General features: G+C 39.4%; 1 protein-coding gene across 1 annotated transcript in view; it reads right to left on the bottom strand.

Moving 5' to 3' along the window:
- The window catches only part of dhrs7 (dehydrogenase/reductase (SDR family) member 7), a 29,368-nt gene extending 25,105 nt beyond the window's left edge, over positions 1 to 4,263 (bottom strand). The window contains exons 1-2 of the mRNA XM_072271294.1: positions 4,196 to 4,263; positions 1,535 to 1,669 (exon numbers count right to left, since the gene is read on the bottom strand). Of these exons, the coding sequence (XP_072127395.1) occupies positions 1,535 to 1,658 (124 nt within the window). The 5' untranslated portion in view covers positions 1,659 to 1,669; positions 4,196 to 4,263. The remainder of the gene's footprint in view (positions 1 to 1,534; positions 1,670 to 4,195) is intronic.
- Between the last annotated feature and the right edge of the window lie 9,977 nt (positions 4,264 to 14,240).

The following is a 14,240-nucleotide window of genomic DNA, read 5'->3' on the forward strand; positions in this document are numbered from 1 at the left end:
CAGGAGGAATGGAGGTGGGCTAACTCCTATTGACATCATTGGATCTGGGGTTGAGAGGGTAAACTGCTTCAAGTTCCTTGGCATCCACATCACCGAGGACCTCATGTGGTCTGTACACACCAGCTGTGTGGTGAAAAAGGCACAATGGCGCCTCTTTCACCTCAAATGGTTGAGGAAGTTTGGTATGGGCCCCCAAATCCTAAGAACTTTCTACAGGGGCATAATTGAGAGCATCTTGATTGGCTGCATCACTGCCTGGTATGGAAACTGTACCTCCCTTAATTGTAGGACTCTGCAGAGAGTGGTGTGGACAGCCCAACACATCTGTAGTTGTGAACTTCCCATGATTCAGGACATTTACAAGAACAGGTATGTAAAAAGGGCCCATAGGATTATTGGGAACCCAAGTTATCCCAACCACAATCTATTTCAGCTGCTACCATCCAGGAAGTGGTACTGCAGCATAAAAGCCAGGACCAACAGGCTCCGGGACAACTTCTTCCACCAGGCCATCAGACTGATGAACTCACGCTAATTTGAATGTGCTCTTTATTACATTGACTGTTCTGTTTATTATAAATTACTATAATTGCACATGGCACATTTAGATGGAGAAGAACATAAAGATTTTTACTCATGTATGTGAATGATGTAAGAAATAAAGTCAATTCATTCATTCAAAGGATGGTGAAATTGTAGAAAAAACTGCCAGCACAAGTGGTAGATGTCATTTGATTTCAATAGTTAAGAGAAATTTGGATAGGTACATGGATGAGAAGGTATTGAGGGCTGCAGTCTGGGTGCAAATTGATAGGACTAGGCAGATTAATGGTTCAGCACAGACTAGATGGGCCAAAGGACCTGTTTCAGTGCTGTAGCGTTCTATGACTCTAAGCATCAACTTTTTTTTTCCTTCAAATATTTCCAGTATTTGCTGTTTTGATTTGCTCCACAATATCCAATTTCCTTGAAGATTCTTATTAACATAAAATTTATGCTAGAACACTCAATGATTCTGGATAGAAAGACTTAGCATAGCACTCTATTGAATGACTGGGAGCTAGCAGGTCTTACTGAGTGGAATGATGATGCAGATGTGACTGACTAGCAAGACTGATTTGTAACTAATGCCATTAACTGACAAGCAAAAGGGAAAAGGCTGGAAAATGTAACATGAAGATTCAGTACAATTGCTACATGTGCATAAAAGATGCCTTTTGCCTACATGTTGACAGCAAGAAGGTTGTCCAATTTTATTCAAGATATACTAAGTCTTCTCGTTGCTGTTCTAGTTTCATCCCAGTTGAGATTAACAAACATTCAGACTTGGACCTTCATGACCTTTATTGCTCAGTATATTCATTTAATTTATTTAACTGGAGCAACAGTGTGAAGTTTATCAATGAAGGTGCAGGCAATTGGTATAAATTATTAAAAATGCTGTTCAATCAAATCTGAAAAATTTCCTGTTGGTGGATTAGATTAATTAATTTAAGAAAAAGAGAATTAAGTTGGAGTCTTTTTTTTTTTTTACCTGGTTTACTTCCCAGATATTCAGCCCATAACAAACTGAAATCTGCATCAGCTCTGAAGAACCGAATAAATTGTATAATCACATAAATCACCAAACAGTAACACACTGCTGACTGGAGATCCATTGCTTTAATATCTGAAAAAAAGTGATTAAACCAATCTTTAATGGATGATTTTTCAATTTAATTCTAGTTTTTCACAAGTAAGGTTAAAAAAAACAGGTTAATGTGTTAACAAACCAGATAACTCAAATATGTATAAAAATTAACTTAGGTTACTCAAACTCAGGAATTATGTCAGGAATGCAAATATAATTATGTATTAATATTTTTTCTTCTCATTTTTCTGTTTGGAACTTATGACTATTGTTTCAAAAACTTTCAGAGCTGTTGATGATTTATCTTTTAAAGTGAAAAGCAATTCAGTATTTTTAAGGAAGGTTTGGACTGTATGGGAACAGCAAATTGGAATTACCAATTGCAAGTCTTGTGGAAGAATTCAAATGCGCCAAAGCAAGGTTGGTCATGACCCTCACTGAATCTGAAGATACTGTTATTTGAACAGTGCCTCCCCCCCCCCCCCCCCCGTGTGGCAACGGGGAGGAAGTGGACTCCATCTGAAGCCATTCAGAGTGCTAAGTCTGCTCTTCGCTTCAGGGACGTGGTTGGCCAAGTCTAACTTGGCAGAGCCGGTCTTGGGCTCGTCCCAAATAAGGTAATCTTCTGCCTTTCACACATTCTTCTGTAGATTTACCCGGTGGATGGTCTGTGGGTTCTGGCTGCAGTGACAACCATTTCACCATAAAGCAGAAATATGCCTGTGTTCCAACACTGCTTCATTGTGTTGCAACTCCAGTACAACAGTACAATCCTTAGTACGATCTTCTTTGTACTACTCAAACTGCACAAACTGGATTATTTCACTACAAAGAATGTGTGCAATAGAAATTTAGCACAAGGTCTAAATGCTAATTGTGGCAGACCTCTACCAAACAATGTAGACTGTTTACTACATTGAAAACAGTAGTTATCAAATCAATCAATTTCCAATAAAAGGAAATCTATTTTACGTTTCCCTTTTTTTAAAAATATTTACCTCAAGAATTGTCTATTATCATATCTGGGTTATACTTTGGGATTACATAAAAATAAATCTTTTACAAAATGAGTAGCTATTCCAATTCAGCTTTGGCTGAATGTTACTTTAATGATGGCATCATCAGCATGTATACCTGTACCAGTCACTTACATAGCCTCCCCAGTGCATTGATGAATGTAATGAAGTCACCTCATGCAACTCCATTGAAAATTCAGCAGGTTAATCAATGAATGCAGACTGACACAAATTACAGCTGTAACTTATCTTTAAGTAATGGACATATCAAACCATCTAGACTATGTTTCCTATTCTTGTTAATTTCTTGAGAGCCCCTTTCTGGTTTAAAAAAGCCCCTTTGTGTTTTTACTAATGCCAATAATCATAAAACCACATCTGGCTTTAGAAGTTTTTTTATTCATAGCATGGGTAACCAAAGGAGCCGGGAGACAGATGAGTAATTGATGAAGGCAGGCAGAGAAAGAAAGTAAAACACGGAGGTACAAATGGAGCAAGATGGGAAGAGGGGGTGCGAAGTCTGGAAACAGCTGCTGGAGGAAGCTCAACAGGAACACCAAGTGTTACTTATCAAAGCCCAGCACTGGTATGCCAAGTACACCCCAGCTCCCTCCACTACCTGGCACACCCTGCTCGGTCTCACAACCCCTCCTTGGTCCTCCAGTCTTCTAAGATTCCTTTCTCACCACACCCCTTTTCATTTTTATACTTTCAATTTTGCTTCTCCACTCAGTCCCGATGAAGGGTTTTGATTCAAAACATCAATAATTCCTTTCCTTCCACAAATGCAAATTAATCTGCTGAGTTCTTCTGATTATTTGTTGCTCCAAAATCCAGCATTCTGTGTCTCCAATGTTTAAGAGGCATTTTGACAGACACTTCAACAGAAAATTATGGATGAATATAGACAGCTTACATGCAATTTAAATTGACATCATAGGCAATATATACATTGCCAGTCAAAAGGCTAGTTCCTGTGTTATATTGCTGTAAAATATCAGGACAGATCATATATTATAGACAGTCCTTAAAAAGGTACCCTTATTTTTATATGCACTGTGATATGAGTAACTGAAGCTAAAAGTAATACATTGCAGCAAATATAAACCGTGTAATCCAATCCAAAAACCAAAATATGGAGATGCTGGAAACCTAATGTAAAACAGAAAATAATGATAAAATATTCGTCAGATCAGGCGGCACTGATGGAAAGAGAACCAGCGTTATTATTTCAGGTCAACAACCTATCATCATAAAACGAGATAATTTTGATAAAGAAGCACTTTCAGAGGAGTAGAAACATTGTTTAGATATTAGAATAAACCCAGTAACCTAATTATATATTATGAAACAAAACCACATTAGGCCTGCTAAAAACTTGAATAGAGAAGCAGGTTAAAGGGAGAGGCCAAAAGAGAAATTAGGCAGGTGCAGTCGGCTTAAGACAAGGATAAAGGATAAAGGCGAAGAGCTGGCTTTCGTTTAAGACTGAATCATCGCTATGAAAATGTGTAAGATAATTAACGCAGTTCAATATTATCTAATTTACCGATAGGACTGAATCGGAGAGTCGCTGCTCGATGATGTACGTGGGCGGCGATTACATCATTTCCGGAAACAAATCTCCCACCGATTCAGGTTGCCGATTTAATCACCCTTTCGCAAAACGCTGTGCGTGCAAGGTTAAATCTTTCCAACACTGGCATTGTGGGAGAGCAGACAGTTGAGCAATATTCACTCGATATGCAATGATGTCTCATTTCATTTTGGTTTTGTGGGAGAAATGCATATTTATGAAGGCAATTCAGCGTTCATATTTCCATGGCTAAAAGTCATCAACTTGAAACATTATCTTCGTGCCTCTCTGTCTCCGTCTCCCATAAGACATAGGAGCAGAATTAAGCCATTCGGCCCGTCGAGTCTTCTCCGGCATTCTAAGCACACACACACACACACACACACAAACACACCCCCGCGGAATATTTTAGGCATTTCGTTACTTCCATAACTTTTGACATACTCAATTGTTTGAAGTAACATTTCAAACATTTATTACCAAAGTTGGACAGGAAAGGGTTGATAACATCATAGGACCCTTTGGATTAGGGGAGAAAAATGAAAATGGAGGAAGGTTTACTGATTGGTGTGTCAGAAACAGCCAAGTGATCACCAATACTTGGTATAAAAACCATCCACGTAGATTGTGTTCTTGGATTAACCCTGGAGATAGAACAGGGAATCAAATAGATTTAATTACCATCAATGAATGCTTTAGAAATAATATCGCAAATTCTAAAGCCTACCCAGGAGCAGACTGTGGTTCAGATCACCATCCAGTAATAGCTACCATTAAAACAAAATTAAAGAAACTGAAATGTGGAAAAAAGAGAAAGAAGTATATGTTGGGTGAACTTAAAAAAAGATAGCATACTTAAGCAACAATTCAAGACAGCTGTAGAAGAACACCTCAATGAACATGTAACAGCACCTATCTGGGACAGATTTAAATATGCTATACAGCAATCAGCAGAGGAGATAATCCCAGTAGAAGAAATCCAACACACCAGCAAGGGGTGGATAACCCAAGAAATTCTAAATCTGATGGAACAAAGAAGGTTAGTGAAGAATAATGAAGTGCAATACAGAGAGCTAGACAGACAGACCAGACAATTGCATAATATTGCAAAGGAAGAATGGCTGAATCAAAAATGCAATGAAGTAGAAGGCCATATTAACAACAGCAAAGAAATCCACGAGAAAATTAATGAAATTACTGGAATTAAGAAAACCTCCTCTACAGGATGCATAAGATCAGCAGGCGGACCCATACTAACAGATCCAGATCAAGTATGTGAGAGATGGATTCAGTATTTAGAGCAGCTTTTTGAAGATAATAAAGGGAAACCCCCAGATATGAAACACCCCAATTCTGGCCCACCTATTACCAAAGAAGAAACAACTAAAGCAATGAAAAGCATGAAACATGGTAAGGCCACTGGACCTGATGAAATTTCTGTGGAAATGATATAAGCCCTGGAAGATCTGGGCATAGGTATTCTTTTTGAACTGTTTAATGGCATATATGAGACTGGTGTATTGCCAGAAGATCTCTTGAAATCAGTATTTATAACTCTGCCAAAAATTCCTGGAACTGCTGACTCCGAAAATTATAGAACAATCAGTCTTATGAGTCACATAATAAAGATTTTGTTGCGACTTGTTCTGAGTCGAATTAAAAACAAGTTAAGCCCTGAAACTTCTGAAATACAATAGGGATTTATTGAGGATAGAGGAACTAGGAACACAATTTTCATACTACAAATGCTTTCAGAAAGGGCAATGGAATATCTGAATGATGCTTTTTTATGTTTTATTGATTTCACTAAAGCATTCGACAAAGTGCAACATGAAAAATTATTTCAAATTCTCGCTAAACTAAACATTGACGGAAAGGACCAACAACTGCTTCAAAATTTATATTGGAACCAAACAGCGGCAGTAAAAATTGATGATAATATAAGCAGTTGGACTAAAGTTCAAAGAGGAATTAGACAGGGATGTGTTGCCTTGCTGGAATTGTTTAATATCTATAATGAAATGATTCTCAGAGAAATAGAAGACCTAGATGGGATAAAAATTGGAGGTGTTAACATCAACAATGAGATATGCAGACGATACCACCCTAATAGCAAGTGCTGCAGAAGACCTACAAATCCTCCTAGACAAAGTAGTACAAACAAGTGCAGATTTTGGTCCAACCGTCAACTGTGAAAAAAAAACAAATGTATGGTAATATCAAAACAGCAGGATACTCCCAACTGCCAATTGTACATCGGTAAACAAGAGATTGAACAAAAGACCAGCTTTAATTACCTTGGTAGCTTTATAGCACAAGATGCTAGAAGTAAAGTAGAAATAAAAAGAAGAATTGCCATTGCTAAAGCCAACTTCCAAAAAATGAAACCCATTTTTACCAACAGACACATTTCCATGACAACAAGGCTTAGGCTACTAAAATGTTACATCTGGTCAATCTTGCTGTATGCTTCCGAAACATGGACTATAACACCAGAACTCCAAAGAAACTTAGAAGCAACAGAAATATGGTTTCTTAGAAGAATGCTGAAAATACCTTATAGAGATAGGGTAACTAATGAGACAGTACTCTAATGTGCCCATACAAAAAGATCTTTAATGAGAACTTTAAATGAGAGGAAACTTAAATTCCTGGGCCATGTCATCAGAAAGGGAGAAATAGAATGCCTTACATTACAAGGCGGTATGCCTGGAAAACGCAGAAGAGGAAGACAAAGAAGAAAATATATGGACACTGTGAAAGAACTAACAGATCTAAGTGTGGGAGATATCATTGAGGCTGCATGGGATTGTTCGATGTGGAAAGCCATGATCACCCAAGTGTGTAACGCGCAAGGCACATGAAGAAGAAGATTACCAAAACATAAGCTCTGATTTTACTTTTTAAAATATTTTTAATAGAGAATTTTGTCAATTTTTTTGATGTATTTAGGGGAACTAAACACATAAAGAGGGTGAGAAAGTTGAACTTTGGAGATAAAATCTGAGGAAATGAAAAAGCACTTGCAGAAGTTATGTATTAATGTTAAATATGGTTCTGTGGTTTTATTTCATATGATTGGAGTAACTGGAGAGCAACAAATATAATTCAACATTGATATATTTAATTAAATGCATTGAGGTGGCAGAATGTCAGTGAACAGACACTATGACAATGTGGAGCAGATAATATGACCCTAAAATCAAAGAACTATGGATAACGGAAATCTGAATTAAAAATAGAAAATGTTAGAAATGCTTAACAGGTCAGGCATCATCTGTGCAAAGAGAAATTGGGTTGGTGCTTCAGTTCAAAGATCCTTCATTAGAAGTGGAAAAGTGAGAAATCAAGTTAGTTATAAGTTGCAGAGAGGTTAAGGGAAATTCAAACTTGCCATGGTGATATAATACTTAAAAGCATGTCCTCCAGTAAGTTATCATACTGACATTTAGTGAGTGCAAGTGAGAATTAATACAGTAAATTGATACCAAAAGAAGAAATGTGGAGATGTTTGGTAGATGAAGCATATTTGAAGAGGATGACAAAGGCATGTTAATATCATAGTGGCTAGTTCTGATAAAAACAGAGAAAGTGAATTACTTTAAATTGTTGAATTTGATATTGAGTTATAGTGGTTGTAATATGCCCTCATAGAAATTATGTTGCTGCTCCTTAGGCTGATGTTGGGCTTAAATTGAAACAGTGTATGAATCCACTGAGGTCAGACTGGGTGGGATGGACAGTGAGTGACACCAGTTTAAAAATTTAGGTCTACCCTGCAGACTGAGCAATGGAACTCAGCATGGAGATCATGCAATCTGTGCTTGGTTTCTTCGATGTCAGAAGACCACAGTATGTGCACTGAACTGGCAGGAGTGTAATTGAACAGCCACTTTGATTGAAAGCACTGTAGGGTGCATGGATGATCGTAAGTCAGGAAATAAATAACTAAGTGAATCCTGAGGCGTCCATTCTGTACTCCTTACAATCAAAGCCACATATTGAAGTAGTCCTTATTTTGCATTTGTTATCACATGCCTTGGTATATGGAGAAGTGATTGGAAAATATTTATTACCATAAGACATAGGAGCAGAATTAGGCCATTTGGCCCATTGAATCTGCAGTGCCATTCAATCATGGCTGAAGCAACACACATCAAAGTTGCTGGTGAACGCAGCAGGCCAGGCAGCATCTCTAGGAAGAGGAACAGTCGACGTTTCGGGCCGAGACCCTTCGTCAGGACTGATCCTTTTTTCCCCTCCTCAACCTCATTCCCCAGCATTCTCTCCATAATCTTTGATGCCGTCCAATCAAGTATCTATTAACATCTGCCTTAAATATACCAAACAATCTAGCCTCCACAGCTGCGTGTGGCAACAAATCCCACAAATTCACCACCCTCTGGCTAAAGAAATTTCTCTGCATCTCTGTTTTAAATGGAAGCCCCTCTATCCTGAGGCTGTGCCCTATTGTCCTAGACTCTCCCTTCATGGGAAACATCTTTTCCACATCTACTCTGTCTAGGCCTTTCAATGTTTGAAAGGTTTCAATGAGATCCACCACCACCCACCCATCCTTCTAAATTCCAGTGAGTACAGTCCCAGAGCCATCAAACGTTCCCTGTATGATAACCCTTTCATTCCCAGAATCATTCTTGAGAACCTCCTCTGGACCCTCTCCAATACCAGCACATATTTTCTTAGATGAGGAGCCCAAACCTGTACACAATACTTAAGGTGAGCCTTACTGGTGCCTTATATCACATCACATCCTTGCTCTTGTATTCTAGATCTCTTGAAATGAATGTTAATGTTACATTTGCCTCCCTCACCACCAGCTCAATCTGCAAGTTAGCTTTTAGGGCGTTCTGCACATGAACTCCCAAGTCCCTTTACATCTCAGATTTTGGATTTTCTTCCAGTTTAGAAAATAGTCTGCACATTTATTTCTACTACCAAAGTCCACAACTATGCATTTTCCAACATTGTATTTTATTTTCTATTTTCTTGCCTATTCTCCTAATCTGTCTAAGTCCTTCTGCAGCCTACCTGTTTCCTCAACACAACCTGGCCCTCCACCAATCTTCATATCATCTGCAAACTTGGCAAAAAGCCAACTATATCATCATATAAATCATTGATATACAGCATAAAAAGTAGTCCCAACACCAACCCCTGCAGAACACAAGTAGTCATTAGCAGCCAAACAGAAAAGGATCCTTTTATTCCCATTCGCTGCCTCCTACCTGTCAGCCAATGACTTTTGATAGCTTTAATTATCAAGAACCTATCAACCTCTGCTTTCAATATACCAAATTATATAACCTCCACAACCGTCTGTGGTAACGAATTCCACTGATTCACAATTCTCTGGCTAAGGGAATTCTTTCTCATCTTTGTTCAAAAAGCACGTCCTTCTATCCTGAGGCTGTGCCCTCTGGTCCTAGACTCCCCCACTATAGAAAAAATCCTCTCCATGTCCATTCTATCTAGGCTTTTCAATATCCAATAGGTTTCAAATGTTCCTCAAACATTAACCATTTCATTCCTGGGATTATTGAACCCCCTCCAATGCCAGCACATCCTTTTTTTAGATAGCACATCCTTTTTTTAGATAAAGGGCCTAAACTTGCTCACAGTACTCCAAGTGAGGTCTGACCAAAGTGTTATGAAGTGTCTGCATTACATCCTTGCTTTTATATTTTAGACCTCTCAAATGAATGCTAATATTACCTGCTTCCATTGCTAAGATTTCAGAATTTGTTTGTTAACTATCAATTCAATTAACCCTTCAATGATTACTGGGAGAAGAAATTACATTGTGGTAAAAATTTCAGAGATTTGAAAAGGACTGAAAATAATGTCAAACAATTATATGAGCGGTATTGAAATTGAGGGATATTCTTTGGATTCACTGGATTTTGTAGCTGTTGGTGGTCTAGTGATAGGTGGTTGGAGAAATGATGTTTAGCAATAAAAGCAGCAGTGTTGGACTAGACTTCATTCCAGTGATGAAATGCATTGTGGTATTCAGGTGGACTGTTCACCGATATCTTTAACCGCTCGCCTCGCAGTCTGAGATACCCAGCTGCTTCATTTATTTCGGTGCCTGAGAAGAACATGGATACCTGCCTTAATGACTATCATCCAGCAGCACTTGCATTCTATTTAATATGATGAAGTGCATTAAGAGTTTGGAGATGAAACATATCAACTGAGAAGCAACTTGAATCCACTTCAATTTGCCGGCCATCACAACAGGTCAACAGCAGATGCCATTTCATTGGCTCTTCACTCAACCCTGGAACATCTGGACAGCGAAGATGTATACATCAGGATGCTCTCCATTGACTACCACTCAGCATTCAAGACTATCATCCCTCAAAACTAATCAATAAGCTTCAAGACGTAGGCCTCAACACCTATTTGTGCAATTGGATCCTTGATTTCCCCACTTGCAGACCCCAGCCAGTTTGGATTGGCAACAACATCTCTTCCATAATCTCCATCATCTCCATCAGACACATATAACTCAAGGCTGTGTGCTTCACTCCATGCTCTACTCGCTTTATACTTATGACCATGAGACGAAGTTCAGCTCCAATGCCATATTAAAATTTGCTGACTACACTAGGGTGGTGAAAATCAGTATATAAGACATGAGACATTGGAGCCATTTGGCCCATCGAGTCCACTCCACCATTTGATCATAGCTGACCCATTTGCCACTCAACTCCATTCTCCTACCTTTTGCCCATAACCTTCCATAACTTAAATACACTCAGTGACCTGGCCTCCATAGCCGCCAGTGATAATGAATTCCATGGGTTCACCACAATCTGGCTAAAGAAATTCCTCCTCACCTCCATTCCAAATGAACATCCACTCTAACTAGTCTTTCAACTTTTGATAGATTTTAATGAGATCCACTTCATTCTTCCAAATTCCAGTGAGTGCAGGTCTAGAGCCATCAAACGCTCCTCATACAAAAAGCCATTCAATTTCGTGATTTTCATTATTTTCATCATTTTCGTGAGCCTCCTTTGAACCCTCCCCAATGTCAGCACATCCTTTCTTAGATAAGTGGCCCAAAACTGCTCACAATACTCCCAAGTGAGGCCTCACGAGTGCCTTATAAAGCATTACAACCTTGTTTTTATATTCTAAGTCCTCTTGAAATGAATGCTAACATTGCATTTGACTTCCTTACCATCAACTCAAATTGCAAGTTAACCTGTAGGAAATCCTGCAAGACAACTCCTAAGTCCCTTTGCACCTCAGATTTTTGAATTTTTCCTAGTATATAAAATAGTCTATGCTTTTATTCCTCCTAGCAAAGTGCATGACCATGCACTTCCTGACACTGTATTCCATCTGATATTTGGCCCAATCGCTGAATCTGACTAAGTCCTTCTGTAGCCTCCCTGCTTCCTTAACACTACCTGCTCCTCCACCTATCGTATTATCATCCCCAAACTTGGACACAATGCCATCAATTCCTTCATCCAAATCATTGCTGTACAAAGTAAAAAGAAGAACTCCCAGCACCTTCAGAACACCACCAGTCACCAGCAGCCAATCAGAAAAGACTCCCTTTATTCCCACTCATGCCAATCAGTCAATGCTCTATCCATGCTAGTATCGTTCCTGTAATACCATGGGCTCTTATCTTGCTAAGCAGCCTCATGTGTGGCACCCTGTCAAAGGCCTTTTGAAAATCCAAGTACACAATATCCACCGATTCTCCTTTGTCTATCCTGCTTATTATTACCTCAAAGAATTTCAATAGATTTGTCAGGCAAGATTTTCCCTTAAGGAAACTATGCTAACTATGGCCTATTTTATCATGTGCCTCCAAGAATCCTGAATCCTCATCCTTAGCAATTGATTCCAACATATTCCCAATCACCGAGGTCGGACAAACTGGTCCCTTACTTCTGCCTCCCTCCGTTCTTGAAAGGTGGAATGACATTTGCAATTTTCTAGTCCTTCGGAACTATGCCAGAATCTAGTGATCCTTGAAAAATCATTACTAATGACTCCACGGTCACTTCAGCTACCTCTTTCAGAAACCTCAGGTGTGGTCCAGGTGACTTACACTTTTCAGATTCCCAAGCACCTTCTCCCCAGCAATTGCAATTGCACTCATTTCTGCCGCCTGACACTCTCAAACTTCTGGCATACTGATAGAGTCTTCCACAGTGAAGACAAAAGCACTAATTTCAGTTTGTCCACAATTTCCTTCACTCCATTACTACTTTTCCATCATCATTTCCCAGGGGTCCGATATTTACTCTTGCCTCTCTTTTACTCTTTATACACCTGGGAAAAAAAACCTTTGGTATCCTCTTTGATATTATTCGCTAACTTAACTTCAGACTTAACCATATAATCATATAACAATTACAGCACAGAAACAGGCCATCTTGGCCCTTCTAGTCCATGCCAAACTCTTACTCTCACCTAGTCCCACTGACCTGCACTCAGCCCATAACCCTCCATTCCTTTCCTGTCCATATATCTATCCAATTTAACTTTAAGTGACAACATCAAACCTGCCTCAACCACTTCTGCTGGAAGCTCGTTCCACATAGCTACCACTCTGAGTAAAGAAGTTCCCCCTCATGTTACCTCTAAAGTTTTGCTCTTTAACTCTCAATTCATGTCCTCTTGTTTGAATCTCCCCCATTCTCAATGGAAAAAGCCTATCCACGTCAACTCTATCAATCCCCCTCTTAAATTTAAACACCTCTATCAAGTCCCCCCTCAACCTTCTACGCTCCCCACATCCCCATTTCTTCATTTTGTTCTTTATGCGTTTTTTTAGTTGCCTTCTGTTGGTTTTTAAAAGCTTCCCAACCCTCCCATTAATTTTTGCTCTGTTATTGCCTTCTGTTTTGCTTTTATGTTGGCTTTGACACCCCATGTCAGCCACAGCTGTGTCATTCTGCCTTTAGAATGGATGTATCAAACCTGCATCTTTTGAATTGCTCCCAGAGACTCCAGCCATTGGTGCTCTGTCGTTATTGCTACTAGTATCCCCCTCCAATCAACTTTGGCCAGCTCTTCTCTCATGCCTCTGTGATTCCCTTTATTTCACTAAATGCTGAACACATCTGACTTTAGCTTCTCCCTCTCAAATGGAGGGTGAATTCTATCATATTATGATCACTGCCTCCTAAGAGTTCCTTTAACTTAAGATCCCTAATCAAATCTGGCTCATTAAGGACATAAGAATAGGAGCAGGAGTAGGTCATCAGGCCCATCGAGCCTGCTCTGCCATTCAATAAGATCATGGCTGATCTGGCTATGGACTCGTCTCCACCTACCTGCCTTTTCCCCATAACCCTCAATTCCCCTACTATGCAAAAATCTATCCAACCTTGTCTTAAATAGATTTACTGAGGAAGCTGCCACTGCTTCATCGGGCAGAGAATTCCACAGATTCACCACTCTCTGGGAAAAGCAGTTCCTCTTCATATGTGTCCTAAATCTACTCCCCTGAATCTTGAGGCTATGTCCCCTAGTTCCAGTCTCACCTACCAGTGGAAACAACTTTCCTGCCTCTATCTTATCTATCCCTTTCTTAATTTTCTATGTTTCTATAAGATCTTCTCTCATTCTTCTGAATTCCAGCGAGTACAGTCCCAGGTGACTCAATCTCTCCTCAGTCTAACACCCCTATCTCTGGATTCAACCTAGTGAACCTCCTCTGCACTGCCTCCAAAGCTAGTATATCCTCCTTCAGGTAAGGAGACCAGATCTGCACACAGTACTCCAGATGCGGCCTCACCAATACCCTGTACAGTTCCAGCATAACCTCCCTGCTCTTAAATTCAATCCTTCTAGCAATGAAGGCCAACATTCCATTTGCCTTCTTGATTGCCTGCTGCACCTGCAAACCAACCTTTTGTGATTGATGCACAAGCACTCCCAAGTCCCTCTGCACAGCTGTATACTGCAATTTTTTTATCATTTACATAATAATCTGCTCTTTCATCTTTCCTTCCAAAGAGGA

This window comes from Mobula birostris, chromosome 1, assembly GCF_030028105.1.
Source record: "Mobula birostris isolate sMobBir1 chromosome 1, sMobBir1.hap1, whole genome shotgun sequence".
In the NCBI taxonomy this organism is placed as follows: Eukaryota; Metazoa; Chordata; class Chondrichthyes; order Myliobatiformes; family Myliobatidae; genus Mobula; species Mobula birostris.